The sequence below is a fragment of the Drosophila sulfurigaster genome, chromosome 3 (assembly GCF_023558435.1).
Source record: "Drosophila sulfurigaster albostrigata strain 15112-1811.04 chromosome 3, ASM2355843v2, whole genome shotgun sequence".
In the NCBI taxonomy this organism is placed as follows: domain Eukaryota; kingdom Metazoa; phylum Arthropoda; class Insecta; order Diptera; family Drosophilidae; genus Drosophila; species Drosophila sulfurigaster.
The window spans coordinates 14,113,315-14,129,918 of record NC_084883.1 but is presented as its reverse complement, the minus strand read 5'-3'; the positions used below and the strand labels follow the sequence as shown (position 1 = coordinate 14,129,918).

The window sequence follows — 16,604 nt, the reverse complement described above, 5'->3', positions numbered from 1 at the left end:
TTATTGCTGGTAAATGTTTATTGATGTGTGGAATTGATGTCGAAACTTAGGTTCAATGAATCTTCAAGTGCGTCTTAAAGTCTCAAAAGCGTACAAGTTTTGCATGCGAAAGTAGCTCGCAAATCACTCAGATTTAAGACCCCAAAAATGGGAGTGGGAAAAGGTAAAGGATGCGAGAATTAGAATGAGAATAATGCGTAGTAATAAACTCCAATTCAAACTCCAACTCAACAACTATTCTTTTCTTTGCTTGCAGGTGAACAAACAGTACACAGCCAACGATCTGGAGGCTTTTATGAAAATAGCCGCCAACTGGCAAAGCACCAACCACAATTTGCTGGAGGGTGTCGATTTAAAGCAAGGTAAGTTGAACCCCTAAAATATGCTAACCATTGGGGAATTATACCTTTGTGCCTCAATGAACAGGCAAATCCCATAAAGTAGCAAGACGATATAGCCATGTCCGTCTGTCTGTCCGTCCGTCGTATGAACACCTAGATCTCAAAGAGTATAAGAGATAAAGATTTCATTTTTTTCGACAGCACTTGTTATGTTTGCACGCAGATCAAGTTTGTTTCAAATTTTTGCCACGCCTACAACCGCCCCAACAAATTGACACAAAAAGAATAACAAACGTAATTTTAAAGCTAAAGTCGTGAGTTTTGATACGTGCAATAAAAACTATAGTCTTTATGATTCCTGAAACATGGTTGGGATCAAATAAAAAATTTAAAAATTATTTAAGAAATTTCTTTGTATTGAAAAAAATTACTTTGGCTGTATTTGAACTATTTAGTATATTTTGAATGTAGTAACCTTTGGTATATTTTGTGGAATATTAATTTGGTATAATAGAATAATACCGCACTGTTTTGCATAGCTAGCGGGTATCTCACAGTCGAGCACCCTCGACTATAGCTTCCCTACTTGTTTTGATTATATTTAACATTGAATTCTTCCCCCACAGAGATGACACAGTACATGAACAGTCCGTCGATGAACATGTACAAGAAGCGCGAACGCACACAGAACTGGAATCATCAGGAGAAGAAATACTTGCTGGATCTGTGCCGCAAGGATATGCGCATCATTGAGAACAAACGGCTCGATGCTGGCCTCACTGCCGTCAAGAACAAGGCCTGGAAGATCATACACCAGAAGTTCTCCAATCAATTTGGCACCGATCGCACCTGCAATCGCCTCAAAGAGCAATGGCGACGCATGAAAGGTTTGTTTACTTTCAAAACCTAAACTACGAATAGTTTCTAAATATAATTTCAACTTCAGCTTGCACACGCAATGAGATATTGGACTATAATAATCGCCTGGCCAGATTTGGCGCTGAGGTTGCCGATCGCAAGAAGCCATCGCCGTTTACCTTCGAGGTCTGGGACTTCATGCAGGAGGCGAAGAAGGCCTGCAAATCGGAGGCACTTGATGGCATTGATTACTCCAAGATACCGCTGGCGCTCGAGGAGGACTTTGAGTATCGCGACGACTACAAATTCAATGCCGATGAGCATGACATGGACGAGTAAGTTAGACGTGAAAAGATTCAAGGAGTATCTTTACTAAACTTTGTTTTTTTTTATTACTTTTATAGCAGTCGCACACCCCCTCAAGAGCTCTGCGATGTGGACATCAAGGAGGAGGAGACTAATGAGACCTTTAACGAAACGTATAACAATCACAGCAATGACATCACTGTCAATGGGGAACGTCTCAGCGTCTCGCCCAATCACAGTCGCAACGGCCTCCACGAACCCGAGAGTCCGGCTGGCTCAGCGCTGGACACGAGCGCGGTTGGCGGTGGCTTTATGCCGCCCAGTGGCAGCGACATGTCTGGCTTTCAGCCCAGCTTCAACATGAACAACATATCCGCCACACTGGAGGCGCTCAATGCACTGCGCAGTGGCCAATTTCCAAGCGCTGCGGCCGCAGCAGCTGCTGCCATACAACAGCATCAGGCACAGGCACAAGCACAGGCTGCCGCCTTGCAACAGCACAGCAACAACAATAATAACAACAACAACAATAACAACGAGGATGATGATGAGCTGCCCAAGCCGTTGGCCAAGCGTCAGCGCACGAGCAGCAGCAGCTTGGTCGGCGACGAGCAGCAGCAGCCGCAACAGACATCGCTGCCGATGACGACAAGTGTGCCACAGACCGCCGACAGTCAAGCGCTGGAGCGCAGCGGAGTCAGCAGCGTTGTGGCAAGCAGCAGTGGCAGCAATGTTGTGGCCACCTCAGCTGGCAATTCGTTTGAGATGCGCATGTTCATGGAGATGCAGAGCAAGGAGCACATGATGCGCATGAAGATACTCGAGGTGCAATTGCAGGCAGCCAAGCATAGTCGCGATCTCGTCGAGATTAACAAGACGCTGGCGCTCCAGAAGCTCCAAGAATTGGCCAGCAAGCGGTTGCCCAGTTAGAGACGCAATGCGGCAATGTTTGTTAATTGCTTTGATTATCATCATCGTTTTTTCTGGATCGTTGTTTTAGTTGTTTAGCTGTAACTCTTTTGTAGCACTTAGCACCTAGCACGTAGGGCGTAGCTAAAGTTAAAGTTTAGGCTAAGCAAACCGATTTTTGTAACCAGAGACAGACACACAGACAGATACACACACACAACAGACACACACATCAAATTGAGCTGCATTCACAACATTCCTGGCATTGTTTTTTGACCAGTATTTAAAAGCTAGAAGCATACACACACATACACACACTCATATGTAATCAGATCAGCCAGATAAATAACAGATGGCAGCTCGTTTCAATTGCAGCTGCAGCGGCGCACAAAAGTATGCCATATTATTTTAAAGTTGCAAAGGACTCTCGCTCTCTCTTTCACACTCACGCACAGCCATGCAGACAGCCTACCTCACACACTTACAATACACAACACACACACACACACGCAAACACATAGACAGCTGGGACGTGGGTGATGAGAGAGAGAGAGGAAGGGGGGAGGGTAAAAGGCTCGGCACTTGACCAAGTCAAGTGATTTTTTTCTTATTTGGAATACGCCCCGCGCCCGCATTCAAGTTTTTAGTTCGTACTTAGTTCTAGTTGTAGTTGTAGTTGTACTTGTAACTCTCTTCTCCAAGTTGCTCAAATGTACACACAAACACAGACACACACACACACACACACACACTGAAACACACACCACTTTGACATAAAACTACTTACCACAAATGTATTTTAAAATGTACTTATACCTATACTTATATATTTTTTGACTTGAGTTCGACTAACGAAATGCACAATTCTTTTTATCTTATTTTAGTTCTAAGTTATTCACACACAGACACACACAAATACACTATATTACGCATATCTATTACTATTATTATTATTATTATTTGATCGAAATTTGAATGCTGATTTGTATTTATTTTGTCTAGTTCTAATGTCGCGATGTCTTTTCCTGTAAATGCCATATTAATTTCCATGTATCTTCACACACACACATACATTTATTGTTTCAAATGTTGTTAAGCGTATACACGAACAATATATATATATATTATATATACATACATATATATACATATATTTAAACATTATCAAAGAGCAACGCATCTTTGGAAGCAGCATTTTAATTTGTTTATTGGCTTCAGATTGTAAATGAGAAATGCAAATTATTTTGAATAAAAAATCAACAATAATATATATCGATTCGATTTCGAAAGTGTTTTTTCCTTTTTTTTATCTATATCATTGGCTCTTTCCATGGGATAATGTTTCGTAACTCCACACAGCTTTGGCCAATTCGATTAGCATTTTATTGCTGCGTAGCCTGGAGTCCACATACTTCTCCTGCAGCTCAACATACTCGCCAATCAACGCCAGCATGTTGCGCTTCTATAAAGCATAGATTGGTATAAGATTAGATATAATTGTTTTCTACTTACTCGAACCAATTCCCCAATTTGTTTATTCCAAAGTTTTCCATACTAAAAGAGAGGAAAATAAATTGAAATATGGAACATAAAATGTATTCTTAGTGTACCTTCTTATCGCGATTCTTGTTACTTTCCTCGTCTGTTAGCAGGCGCAGCTGTTGTGGAAACCGATTTCCCCAGTGTCTGGGATTAGCTGCCACACATCTGAGCCTGATACAGCTGAGCATTGTTGAAATTTTGTGCTTTAATTTTGTGTTGCAAAATTTTGTTTAAAATGCCAATGCTTACTACTTTTTGTCCACATTTACTTCATCAACCATAATCGAATTCAATTGTTTACTTTGTTACGTGCTTTCGCTGATCTTGACTATTCAGATTTTGCTCATCCTTTATTGTCTCAGATCTGGTTTTCTGAACCATCCTCGAACGCAGTTGTCTGAGTTGTTCAATTTGCTGGGAGTGCGGAAAGTTGTATTCATATTAATGTTAAAAAAAATCACTTTCGGTACTGACAATTTTCCAAAAGTGCGAGTTTTCCAAGGCTCTGGCTCTATCGTGTCCATCATCGTTGAATTTTCTTACAATATGAGCGCATGCTGCACATTCTGATGTTTTTCGAAAAAATAAAGTCTTGACCAATCGCAAAGCTGGTTGCATCCTTAGAATTTGGACAGACAAAAAAAAATCAAATCAAATACAAAATAAAATCTGAGATATTCGTAAACTTGTTTATAATTTCGAATAATGGTTACATCTGAAAGTTAAGTAGAAAGCAAATGTTTTTTTCTTTTCTTTTTTAGGCGCCTACTGGGATTGACAAGGAAACGAAAATTGAACGGTTTAGAAATCGATTTCACTAGAATTATTTTCTTGCTCATCAATTTTATCCTTAACAGTTTGGATTTGGCTGATCAATTTGTTGATTTTCCTTTTGAGTTTCTTTTGCTCCCTGAATTTTGCCTTCACCAAGACAACCAATTGATCATATTGCTTTTGATAAAAGAGAGTATTATAAGATGTTTGGGTTCTAAATACAATACTTACCAATTTCAGAAAATAGACATTATCGTTTTCAATTCTTTTTTCATATATTTTCTTAGAGTATCTGGAATTGATTTGGTTATTAGAAGAACTCTTCATAGACTACATCGTACTAAGTATAATATACTTACTCGCGACCATATAATAAACGCTGTGGCTTCAAAAAGTTGTCAGTACTTTTAAACCGAAATCCAAACAAACTTTCCATCTTCCAGTTAGCAGTATTCAAATTTAGAATTGTATAAGAAATATCTTTTGAGCTAAGTTCCAAATTCGAATATAATAAGTGAAGTAAGAAATTATTTTCATGGATTACTGAGAAGAAATATAATAAAATATCGTTTGATTCTTTAGTAGAATTTGTCGCAGCTTTGTATTTCAACGGTCTTTTTGAGCCTTTGTCAATTCTTCGATTGCTTTATCCAGTTGCTCGCGTCTTTTCAGAAATTTGTTTTTTAATCTAATTAACTGATCATATTGCTATTGATATTAAAGATTATTATTATTGAAATGGAAAAGTTACCACAATTTCATATACTAACAATTTTAAGAAAGTACGTATTCTCTCTAGCTTTGCCTCGCTCATAAATTTCTTTGGCATAATATCTAAGCAGTGATCGTTAATAAATTCGATTTATCTGAATACTTTAGTTAAGAACTCACTTAAAGTGTTGTGTACTCCAGATTCCTGGCCTTTTCAATAGGGTAAAAACACTTCGGTGTGGGACGCCAAATGAACTTATCATATTGAAGAGACGAAAACGAAGACGATTTTGAGATAAATTAAAAGCGTATTTCCAAATCGACAGAAAAGTACTATAATTTTAAAATGATATCTGGTTTGAGAATATATGCATAGACTTCTAGAATAGAAGCTTGTGTAGTTTATCTGAATGTATATTGCCGTAAAATGTTCTTTTCGTTTTTTCGAAGATATCCGGGAACATAATAAATAACGCGATATTTTATAATTTCAAAACAATATTTAAAGACCCATACTTTGGGTTTTATTTTTAAAAAATTTATAAACTCATATTTAATATATTAATTTTGATCTTCTTCTTTTTTCTTCTCCCGTCTATTCTTCTTTTTAATTTCTTCAATTTGTGAATCCAGCTTATTTATTTTCTTTTTAATTTCATCTTTCTTGAGAGCTATCTTTTTTTGTAACTCCTTCAGTTGCGCTCGCTGCTAAAAATTATATAGAAAATAAATTGTTAAAAACTCCAATGCAAATCGATAAAGATTTAAACCTGTTTTAAAAAGTGAACATTTTCCTTGGCTTTTCCCGCTTCACGGATTTTATTTGAGTACCTAAGATTCGTTTAAATTCATTCAAATTCCTTTAAATCAATGAGCAAAATATCTCACCTGACAATGTGTTGAACAAAATTTTGATGTGGTTGCAAAATTTTGACACACAATGAGGAAATTTGCATGGCGATGTGATTCATGGCTTCAATTTACTGTGAATTTTGAGACTCCCAAAATGGCGGGGTAAAAAGTAAATTAGATAATTTAAAATAAAACAAATTAAAGTATCGAAAATTTGAAGATTTTCGAAAAGCTAATATGTTGAACAAATTTGAATTTAATAAAAATAATAATAATAGGTATAAATCCAAACTCAAGTAGCTTCTATGCGTCAAAATTTTGTAGCATACTTTTGGGTGCAGTTGAAAATTATTCATGTAACTAAAATGAGCAACGGAAAAACTCAAAATTAAATGCAATATTGTATTTATTGAACTTTCCAAATGAGAGAAATGATTGGGAAAAATATACAATCTATGATGCACATTTTTAATGTTTTTTAAATATTTTTGTAGCTGCAATCTTGAAGAGAAACGGATTTTCTTTTTCTCAACTTTCCTTAATAATTTCGAGTTTACTTTTTACTCTTTTTGGACTCCTTATCAACTTTTCGCATCTTACGCTTCACGCGCTCGATCCGCTTTTGCAATTCAGCAATTTTTTCATCGAGTTGATGCCGCTCATCAATTGCTTTGCTCTTCAAAAAACCAAGTTGTTTTTGTATCTGAGAAAGAATCACAAAATATCACAAATTTCGCTATAATATTGATTACAAACCTGCTTTAAAGCGGCCCTGTCGTCGTTAATCCGATAATACCTAAAGATCAGCTTACTGGAAAATAAATTTATAAACAGAAAATTTCTTTAAAACTCACTTGACATTTTGCTGAAACTGACTTCTTTGCAGCTGCAGTATTCTTGGAGTAGTTCTGCATAATGAATTTAGAAGTCGTTCCATTAGTTCACCGAAATTTTCATGAAAGCTGTTGTACAAATAATATTTAAATTCGAAAATTCGAACTGACAGCAAAAAGAGTAGAAAGAAAAGAAGAACAACTGTTGCCATGATTAACACAAAATCCATATATCAATTATTTTTTTAATCCGTCATCCTTCATATTTCGACCACTATTTTTCTTTTTTATATTCTCGATTTGTTCATCCAATTGGTTCATTTTCTCCTTTATCGAAACCCTTTCCTTGATTATTTTATTTCGCAGTTGTTTTAGATTCTCGCGTTGCTAAATGAAATCAAGATGCAATTAAAGATTGTATCTGAAATATACACAGAAAAATGCAAACGAACCGATTTCAAGAAATTCACATTATCTTGTGCAGTGGCCAATTTAAATATCTTTTCAGAGTATCTAGAGGTCGTTATTTGTATCACTAATTACCCTTCGAATAGATTAGCAAACACTCACTTAATCATTTGCTGACAGCACAGTTGATGGGACTGCAATAATCTATAGGTTGTAAATACTTTTTGCATAAACTGAGCCATTTTATGACGAACCGTAAATTTAGAAATTTTTTAAAACTAGAAAACGAATTTAACAAGCTCTGAAAAGAACAACAATATAAATTTGAAAGGTAAAGAAAGGCTAACGACTAGGAGATAAACATTTTGATACACTGATGCACTAAATGATTCCTTTTTAATTTATTATGAGATAATTTTTTTGATACATTGATACACCAGATGATCCTTTTTTGTTTTATAAGTATATTAAGTTTATTTCATAAATATAAATATTATATTTTTGTTCGCGAATTAATAACACGCCTCAAAGTTAGGCGTACCTCGTCTCGGGTTGACCAGGACGACGTATAGGCGCATCGTAAATGAAAGGTCGATTTTGTATGCGTCCAGATCCAGGGGATCCACCTCTCCAACTGTTGCCACCACTGTCACGCGAAGGCGTGGCCAAGGCGGTGGGCACAAGACCGACCACAGCACACAGCACCAACAGCAAACTGCAGATTGTAATGAATTTCATGTTGTTCTACCGCAACACTTTGTTGAACTACTAAGCACAGTCGAGCAACAGCTCTCTATATATGCCTCAGTTCGGAACGGTGAAGTCCCGCAAGTGATTTCTGAAAAGTTCATATGTATAGCTGATAAGCACAGAGAGATCCCCGACTAGAAGCTATCTTTCAGTATTTCTATCCCTTTCGCTGACTGTTGGATGCTCGTCGTGACTCTCTGATCTCTTCCTCCTCAGGTGCAGAAGCAATATTTTGTGCTTTTGGTTTTTGCATCTGAACAATGTCGTATTCAAGTTGCTTGATGCTGCGCGTTAAATCTGTCAACATGCATTCTGTGGATCGCTGCTTTTGAAACAGCGTCTTGGAGCGCGCTTCCAGCTGAGAACGTTCCTACTCAATAAAAACAATATTAATACAATATTATCGTACGCCTCTTATATTCTATTACCAAACGCAGCTCTTCCAACTTTAGATCCAGACTGTTGACCAAATTAAAATTACTTTTTATCAAGTATTTCCTAAAGTTGAAAACATTTAAATACCATATCACTTGCAATGTACATTAAATAATTTACCAATTTGTAAGATCTTTGGTTTGGCTTAGAAATTTTCGAATTAACTTTGACATTCTGTGATTCTCCGCAATTTATTATTTGTAAGCACTTAAAACAATTTTGAAATCAGCAAGTCGAAATATATAACAAACTAATATTTTGTAAAACTGAAAGTGACAATAGGAAATTGTTTACTTTCTAAATAACAAATTTAACTGATAACAGAGTAAGACACTTTATTTAGCTGAGGACGCTACTGTACGGCAAGCACAGCAAAAAGTGTTGCCTACTTTCAGGCGAAGCATTTAACTGCAGCTAGCTGGGCAGCGACTTTGCTCTGACCTATAAAACGGCGACTCAAAAGTATTGCATGCTTTTAGGAGCAGCAGTTATTGCAGCTGGCTGATGAGCAACTTAGCACTGACCTATAAAAAGATGTCACATATAAAAGTGATGCAAGTATTATATCATGTTATTGTTAATTGTGTAATATCAATCAATTAATAAAACAAAAAATTTCAGTAATAAGGTAACAATTAAATGTTTCCTTATTTTTAAGACGATAATCGAGAAACAACAGCTTTCCGCAACCGAAGTGAGAACGAACAATCAGCGTTAATTTACAGTTGAGCGTGAATAAATGCAAATAATCGTAAATATTTTAATGAATGGCGTTTACATACGCATCAAAAAGCTGTTGATTAATAATGTAAACACATCAAACCAGTTTAAGAGTTTTTAAATATTTGCAATTCTCTATAGAAGGATCTATTATATCGCTAATAATACGCCGCTTTCTAAACTTTCTCGCTTCTACGATATAGACTGGGTTAGTCTAAAAAATAACAAAACGAAATTTAAATACCTGTGGAAATTAAAAACCGGTTGACGACCCTAACACACAAATTACGGAATTAAATACGCTACCCAAGCAATTAATTTCCAGTTTTACGCAAAATACAAAAACAAGCCGATATTAAAAACGATTTTTATTTAAGCACTGAACAATCCGAATATAGAGTCGTGTATAGAATCGTTTTACCAACAATATAAAATATTAGTAAACATAGAGAAATGCATTTAAATGTAAAGTGTTTCGCAAATAGATTGTTAGACTTTAAGTTAAGCTTTAAGTTGTCATCTCCCCGTCGTGATGTGTTCACTTGTGCAAATTGTTGAGGAATTCCTTGTGACGCTGGATGGCCTCCTCGTGCTCTTTGATCTGCTGATGATGGAACTCAGCCTGATGGATTTGGTCGTTCTTCAAGCGATCTAGCTGCTCGCGTTGCTGCAAAACGCAATTATACAAAACAAATTTAGTATTGTATGGTGATGAATATGCAAAATATTAAATGTAATTTATGACACAATGACAATATTGACAAATGCACAAATAGCTAATTATAACCTGCCGATAATTGAGAACCTCCCCTGCATTATAAAGTCGCTTAGCCATGGGTCGTAATTCCCATTGCCTGACTAACGACGACACGAATACGAATAAGAATATTAAGTTAAAAAATATTTTAGCACGCATACGTAAAAATAAATACAAACAAATGCCAAATTCCCAAATTCAAGCGAAGAGACAGGTCGAGTGGAATCGTGTTGCTCATGCGATGTAGCCATATCATTATCTGGCCAAGAACGAGCAGGTGAGAGAGCGAACGCATAAAAGTCAAATAAGAGACGACAAAGCAAGCTGCTAATAAATTGCGGGAAAAACATCGTCAACAGCAGCACGCAGCAGTGTTGTTTTGTTGAGTTAAACTGAAATTGAGGCATCTGCCTGTCATCCTCAGCTGAAACTTAACCTGAACCTGATTCTGTATCGGTTATTGGACTGCGATGCTTCCGAGCCCGTTTTAGTTGTTAATTGGCAGCCAAAGAGTCGCAAACGTGACCGAAGAGTGCTTGCTTTAAATCAATTGTTTTGAGAAAGTAGAATTTGAACTCAAGGTGAATTTGTTAATACAACTGGCCAAATACGCGAGTCCATAACTCAAATACAGCTAATTAAATGTCAACAAGCTTCAATGAGGCACAGAGAACAGACCCAGACCCTTGAATAAAACAATTATCAGTTCCGAAAAAAAGAAGCGAAACAAAACCAAAAATAAATAATAATAATAATTAATAATAATAACGAAAAAGCAAAACAAACATAAATAATATTCTATAAAAACTGTTGATAAGCCGCGTTGACCATTCACAACATCCCAACCGAGCATTGACAATTGAGCAACCAATTGAAGATGATACGACTACGCAATACTTTGCTGCTGCTCTTGCCGCTGTTCTGGTTATTTTTTGACCCAACTCTGGCTCAACGGCGAAGCTACACATCAACCTTCGCATCTCCTGCTGACACTGATTCGCGTCGTCCGGGATCTGGACGTCCTCCTGGCGGCCTGCGTCCGGTGCGCACTGTGGAGACGGTGAACCGTTGGCAGCAATTGGAGTACGGCTTTGCCAATCCGCAGGATCGTCAGCAGGCCGAAGCCGCCGGCAATTTGGTGCCAGAGAATGGCACTCCCATTGATGTGCAGCCCCATTATTTGCCCAACGGTCAGGCACGCATCTTCGTTACCATTCCACGCTTTGTCACCGGTATTCCATACACTTTGGCCACCGTTTCCGATGAGCAAGCGAATAATGGACCGCAATTGCAGCCGTATCCGAACTTTGCCTGGCACAACAACAACGGCGATGACTGCGATCGCATTACCTCCGCCTTCCGTGTATCCGTAAGTCACGCAAGCACTCGCTACTGCTGTAGCTGTACTTAATTTGAATTTGATTTAACAGATCACGGAGTGCAATCAGATGTGGGTCATTGATTCGGGCAACATTGGTGGCTCGCAGCTCTGTGCACCACAGTTGCTGCAGTTCGATTTGAATACGGATACTTTGCTGCATCGTTTCCGTTTCCCCAATGAGACGTATACTTCGGGTGCCTCGCTCTTCATTGCCCCCAATCTGTTGGTGCAGGATCCGCCACCGCGTGGCAACTGTGCACGCACCATGATCTACGTGCCAGACGTCAGCTATCACGGTCTCGTTATCTACGATCACAGCACGAACGCTGCTTGGCGTGCCGAGCATCGTTTCATGTATCCCGATCCCGATCATGGCCTGCACACCATTGCTGGCGAGAGCTTTACGCTGATGGACGGCATCTTTACGGTTAACAATGATAAGCGTAATCTCTACTTCCATCCGCTGGCCAGTGTTAGCGAGTATTCAGTGCCATTGGATGTGCTGAATAATCGCGCGAATTGGGCAAACGGTGTCGATGCCATGGCCGATCAGTTCAAGCTGCTGGGCAGGCGCAAGAGCGAGTGTGCCACCTCAGCCTTGGACAGTCGCAGCAATCTGTACTGCGTCGCCTTCAATCCCATCAAGTTGTTTGCTTGGAATGTCAACACACCGTATACCACACGAAATTTTGGCAATCTGCCAGCCAAGGCCGATGAGTTGCAGTTTGTCAGCGGCATGAAAGTTGTGCGCAATAATGGCGGCCAGGAGGAGCTCTGGATGCTCTCCAATCGTTTTCAGGTGAGTGAACTCTGCTCAATTCTTTAACCTTGTTGCAATGTCAAGTTCATTTCTTTTTTGTTTGCAGAAAATTGCCGCTGGCACAATAAATGCCAACGAGGTGAATTTCCGCATATTGCGTCGCCCACTTGATGATATTCACAGCGGCGTATTCTTTGCCAGCGATGATGATCTGACCAATCGTCTGATTTTCACTTAGTCTCTAGTCTTTATACCATTTTAATCGCATTTAGTTAACCCAATAGGATGGAATCAATAAAATACACCATAATATTAACATGCTATCAAATTCGACCGTAAAATTTTGTTGCAAATCATCTTGCTACAAAGTTCAAGTTCGTCTTATCGCAGATGCTGCGACATTGTGAGGAGCAGATGAAGAGAGACGATTCACGGACACGTGGAAGTCGGGGAATTCAAAATTGAATTTCGTTAGCCAAAACTAATAAAACCGGATCCGGCGAAAACATAAATTCATCTAATTGTTGTATAACAAATGCGAAACGCTAATACTCTCCCAAAAGAAATGAAAAGAGACGTACACAAAACAGGAAACTCATTAATTTTGCCATAAAAGCAAGTGAGAAAACTAGAGTTGAGTCTATGCGACTGCGTGACACCTCATGCTCATAACAATTTATCATTATTTAACATTTGCAATTTAGTGTCACATAGATTGGAACACACGAAGACTTGTGAGCTTAAAACTGTATTCAAAACTCGTTCCTAAAGTTAGCTCTGCGAAAAACTGATCTGTTTGCGACTTGATAATAAATTAAAGGTTGCAATCTACAGCTGAGTTTGGAGTTTAAAACTTTATGAAATACATAATTCAATGTTGAATGTAATAATAATATTAATAATATAGTTTAGATGATGTTATGTGATTGTATCGACACCATTTTAAAATTATCTACAACGTTAGCAAATTATAACACTCTTCTATGCATATTATAGCTCGTGTAAAGCGAACAGACAGCGAGGTGTTAACATGTTGATCGAGTCACAAAGCAACAAAGTAGTGTATATATGATTTATAAATAAGCTTGCAATACGTAAGAGGCCAATGGACTCCAATCCACTTTGATGCAAATGTGCAGCACCACAATGTGGAAGCTGGAAACTGGCTGGAAGTTCGCTGGAAGTTGTGCATAATTAGACAACCAAATTGCGCAGCTTACTTTTTGTATTTTTGTATTTTTTTTGTATGTTTTTCATGAGGCTTTAGGTATTTTTTTCGTTTTTAAACTGATTAATATTGTTATTGTTGTTAATTGAGAGTGGACGCAAACAAATCGCCACAATGAGAATTTCAATGCACGCTATTAATGTGCACTTAAACCAGTTTAACGCCAAGCAAGCTGACCCAATTGACCAGGTCTGGTTGGTTACTCGTTGCCTGCTGCCGCCGAAGCTGCTGGTGCCGATTGGCAGATTAGAAAGACATGCGCCGTTTGCTGGCAACGCAGTCGCAGTTACCATTTAGGCGTTACATTGAGCACAACGTGCGAAAGTGAAAGGATGCAGCGTACCCATTGCATAAGGATCATAACGCTAGTCAGCTGCTGTCTGGCCATTGCAACAGGACAATACAGCACAGGTCCTGGCGGTGGCTACGATTCCAAGGCGCTGGAGAGCGTATTTCAGGCGCGCAACCTTGAGTTTGGATTTCCAACGGAACATGAGCGCGAACGTGTGCTACGCGAAGGACTTTACATCCCGGACAGTGTCGTGCCCCTCGATGTGGATGTTTATTACACGCGTAAGTCAAATAAGTCCCCACCAAGCTAACGACAACTCTGACCGTCGTAACTCAAACTTGAAACCGGTTGCACTAATTAAACGGCATTAAGTTGTTAAAATTTATCAGAGAACCGCAATCTGCATAATCTCACACACAGATAAACAGATATACATTGACCCAATAATACCGCCTTTCAGACGGAGACAAAACGCCCTCGATTTTTGTGACCATTCCGAGATTTAGCAAAGGTGTGCCCTTCTCTCTGGCCTACGTGACCAACGAGGTGCGACCGAATGGCACCGAGCTACGTGCCTATCCTAACTACGAATGGCATCAATCCCATGGTGCCGACTGCAATGGTCTCACTTCGGTGTTTCGCACACAAATCGATGAGTGTGGACGCATGTGGATCTTGGACAGTGGTGAGATTGATTTTGTCCAGCATTGTGCGCCTCAGGTGTATGCCATCGATTTGGCCAGCGGCAACGTGGTGCATCACTATCGCCTGCCCAGAGGCGTGTTCAAGATGAACGTCAGTCGCTTTGTTACCATCACCATCGAATTGGATGACCACAACTGTGATGTCGGACACATCTATATGGCGGACTCCATTGGCCACGGCATTGTGGTTTACGACATGGCCACGCAGAACTCCTGGCGCATTGAAAATAAGTTCACGTTTCCGCTCCAGGAATTTGGCACCTTCACCGTAGCAGGCGAAAGTTTTGAGCTTTGGGATGGCAGCGTTGCGTTAACTCTAACTCCACATGGTCTCTCTGAGCAGTCGGAACGCATGTTGTATTTCCATTCGTTGTCCAGTGACATTCAAATGGCTGTTCCACTGCGAGTGGTCAACAATGCTAGCCTGTGGAATGTCAACAATTGGAAGCCGAACGATGTCACCATTGCATTGGATCAGTTTGTGGTGCTTGGCAAGCGAGGCAGCCAATGTGTGGGCACAGCGATGAGTGAGACGGGCATGCTTCTCTGTGGTCTGGTGCAGCCATCGAGTATTATGGCCTGGAACATACGTCAACCCTACACTCGAAAAAATCTGGTATTGCTTATTCAAGACGAGCATCGATTGCAATTCGTCAGCGGGCTGAAAATCGTTCGAAACCACGAGGGTAAGGAGGAACTCTGGGCAATGTCGAATCGATTGCAAAAGGCCTTCGGTCCCGGACTCAACTACAAGGAAATCAATTTCCGCATACAAAAATGCGGCATTCATGAGTTGTTCCACGGTTTGCCTTGTCACTAAGCTTGACTTTCAAATCGCCGCCAGTGTTGCCACTTTGGGTCAATGCACGCGATCGTTCTAGACTTTTTAGTATATTCTCGCAAAACTTGAACGTATCATTCTTAGCAAAAAAGCACATATTTATGTACACAAAATTCACGCTATTTAAATAAACTGTAAATATTTATGTCTAGCACAGATGGTAATTCGATTCACTCACCTTCTTGTAGAAGTATTCCTCCTCACGGGCGGCCTCCAGTTTGCCAAAGGCACCGCCAGCCTCACGAATGGAGCCACCACCGCCACCGCCTTTGCCGGCGCCGCTGCCCAAGTCGCCGACTTGGCTACCGCTCATCTTAGCCAGCCTATGGGGAGGGGGGAAAAATCACACATATCAGCTTATTTGTCTGCACTTGTTATGTAATAGTGAAGTCAGCAAGCACACACACACGCACACAAACACATTCACACATGCCGGGTCAAACGAAAATGAATTTCGGGTTTCCAATTGAGTATATCTTATCAGTAGTAATTGTACTTTATGAAAGTTACGTATAGCATGCGTGTTAATGAGAAAAGAGTTTTGTAATACAATTTAACAGTTATTTTCTCATGTATTGAGCTGACGGGTAATTAGCATTTAATTAGAGCTATGAGAGATACTCACTGCACTCCTGCTGGGTACAAACGGGAACTACGACGTACAACGAACATTCTGATCAATAAGATATATAAATTTTCGAAAACTGCAAAGAAAAATACAGAAATTTTATAAAGTAACAATGATCCGCAAGAATTTTGTTCTATGAAGCCCCGTTGCAGTTGACGAACGAAAAAAAGACAACAACAAAGAAAAGCTGCATAAATAGATACATGAATATCTTGAGGTGGTTAACCGTATGTATCCAAATGGGAGTGTATATATTTAGCGCTTTTGTTTATTGTTTGCACATTAAAAAACACAAAATTATGTATAAATGCGCATATGTATTCGTACGTTGCGGAATTTTTATTGTGGCGCAAAAAACTTACCTGACTCTTCAGCGTATGAAACTTGTATGGCGGCAGTGTGGCCGAAGCTTTGAGCCGGTTGCTTTTAATATTGCCACTCTTTTGCAATTTGCTTTTAATGACTATATATCGATAATTAGATAAATATTCAAAATTTTAAAAATAGTTTTAAATTATTTTCTATTTTAATATAATTTTTAAATATTACTAAATTAGTTCCTGTTAGATATGCA

General features: G+C 39.1%; 7 protein-coding genes across 12 annotated transcripts in view; 3 read left to right on the top strand and 4 right to left on the bottom strand.

Annotated features, from left to right (window-relative positions):
* LOC133845238 (serine/threonine-protein kinase pakD) overlaps positions 1-3,875 on the top strand; it is a 47,835-nt gene extending 43,960 nt beyond the window's left edge. For all 3 annotated transcript variants that reach the window (XM_062279636.1, XM_062279638.1, XM_062279637.1), the window contains exons 2-5: positions 257-362; positions 968-1,228; positions 1,288-1,534; positions 1,604-3,875. In XM_062279636.1, coding sequence (XP_062135620.1) covers positions 257-362; positions 968-1,228; positions 1,288-1,534; positions 1,604-2,435 — 1,446 coding nt within the window. In that variant the 3' untranslated portion in view covers positions 2,436-3,875. The remainder of the gene's footprint in view (positions 1-256; positions 363-967; positions 1,229-1,287; positions 1,535-1,603) is intronic.
* Positions 3,596-5,813, bottom strand: LOC133845241 (uncharacterized). Of its 3 annotated transcripts, XR_009894715.1 has the most exons (9): positions 5,622-5,811; positions 5,501-5,564; positions 5,090-5,438; positions 4,962-5,022; positions 4,431-4,907; positions 4,206-4,370; positions 4,025-4,136; positions 3,927-3,968; positions 3,596-3,876 (listed from the first exon to the last, which is right to left on the bottom strand). XR_009894715.1 is itself a non-coding variant. In XM_062279642.1 (3 exons), the coding sequence occupies exons 1-3, from the start codon at positions 4,142-4,144 to the stop codon at positions 3,730-3,732; spliced, it is 309 nt and encodes a 102-aa protein (XP_062135626.1). In that variant the 5' UTR covers positions 4,145-4,199; the 3' UTR covers positions 3,596-3,729. The 3 variants fall into 3 exon arrangements, 1 of the variants encoding a protein (XP_062135626.1); XR_009894716.1 differs by lacking the exon at positions 4,025-4,136 and having other exon boundaries at positions 5,622-5,813; XM_062279642.1 differs by lacking the exons at positions 4,206-4,370; positions 4,431-4,907; positions 4,962-5,022; ... (1 more) ...; positions 5,501-5,564; positions 5,622-5,811 and having other exon boundaries at positions 4,025-4,199.
* A 108-nt stretch (positions 5,814-5,921) lies between these two features.
* On the bottom strand, positions 5,922-6,550 carry LOC133843629 (uncharacterized). Of its 2 annotated transcripts, none has more exons than XM_062277262.1 (3): positions 6,330-6,550; positions 6,212-6,272; positions 5,922-6,146 (listed from the first exon to the last, which is right to left on the bottom strand). In XM_062277262.1, exons 1-3 carry the CDS (start codon positions 6,410-6,412, stop codon positions 6,003-6,005), a joined length of 288 nt encoding a protein of 95 aa, XP_062133246.1. In that variant the 5' UTR covers positions 6,413-6,550; the 3' UTR covers positions 5,922-6,002. The 2 variants fall into 2 exon arrangements, with proteins under 2 accessions (XP_062133246.1, XP_062133244.1); XM_062277260.1 differs by having other exon boundaries at positions 5,922-6,149; positions 6,330-6,546.
* Positions 6,551-8,278: 1,728 nt separating this feature from the next.
* On the bottom strand, positions 8,279-8,999 carry LOC133843627 (uncharacterized). The gene is made up of 3 exons (XM_062277258.1): positions 8,840-8,999; positions 8,713-8,782; positions 8,279-8,654 (listed from the first exon to the last, which is right to left on the bottom strand). Exons 1-3 carry the CDS (start codon positions 8,890-8,892, stop codon positions 8,442-8,444), a joined length of 336 nt encoding a protein of 111 aa, XP_062133242.1. The 5' UTR covers positions 8,893-8,999; the 3' UTR covers positions 8,279-8,441.
* A 793-nt stretch (positions 9,000-9,792) lies between these two features.
* LOC133843628 (ATPase inhibitor A, mitochondrial) lies at positions 9,793-16,464 on the bottom strand. The gene is made up of 4 exons (XM_062277259.1): positions 16,393-16,464; positions 16,028-16,106; positions 15,581-15,725; positions 9,793-10,106 (listed from the first exon to the last, which is right to left on the bottom strand). Exons 2-4 carry the CDS (start codon positions 16,072-16,074, stop codon positions 9,978-9,980), a joined length of 321 nt encoding a protein of 106 aa, XP_062133243.1. The 5' UTR covers positions 16,075-16,106; positions 16,393-16,464; the 3' UTR covers positions 9,793-9,977.
* On the top strand, positions 10,284-12,653 carry LOC133843621 (major royal jelly protein 1). The gene is made up of 4 exons (XM_062277252.1): positions 10,284-10,473; positions 11,015-11,565; positions 11,627-12,376; positions 12,444-12,653. The coding sequence occupies exons 2-4, from the start codon at positions 11,074-11,076 to the stop codon at positions 12,573-12,575; spliced, it is 1,374 nt and encodes a 457-aa protein (XP_062133236.1). The 5' UTR covers positions 10,284-10,473; positions 11,015-11,073; the 3' UTR covers positions 12,576-12,653.
* Positions 13,852-15,924, top strand: LOC133843622 (protein yellow). Its single transcript, XM_062277253.1, has 2 exons — positions 13,852-14,138; positions 14,318-15,924. The coding sequence occupies exons 1-2, from the start codon at positions 13,898-13,900 to the stop codon at positions 15,379-15,381; spliced, it is 1,305 nt and encodes a 434-aa protein (XP_062133237.1). The 5' UTR covers positions 13,852-13,897; the 3' UTR covers positions 15,382-15,924.
* Positions 16,465-16,604: the final 140 nt, after the last annotated feature.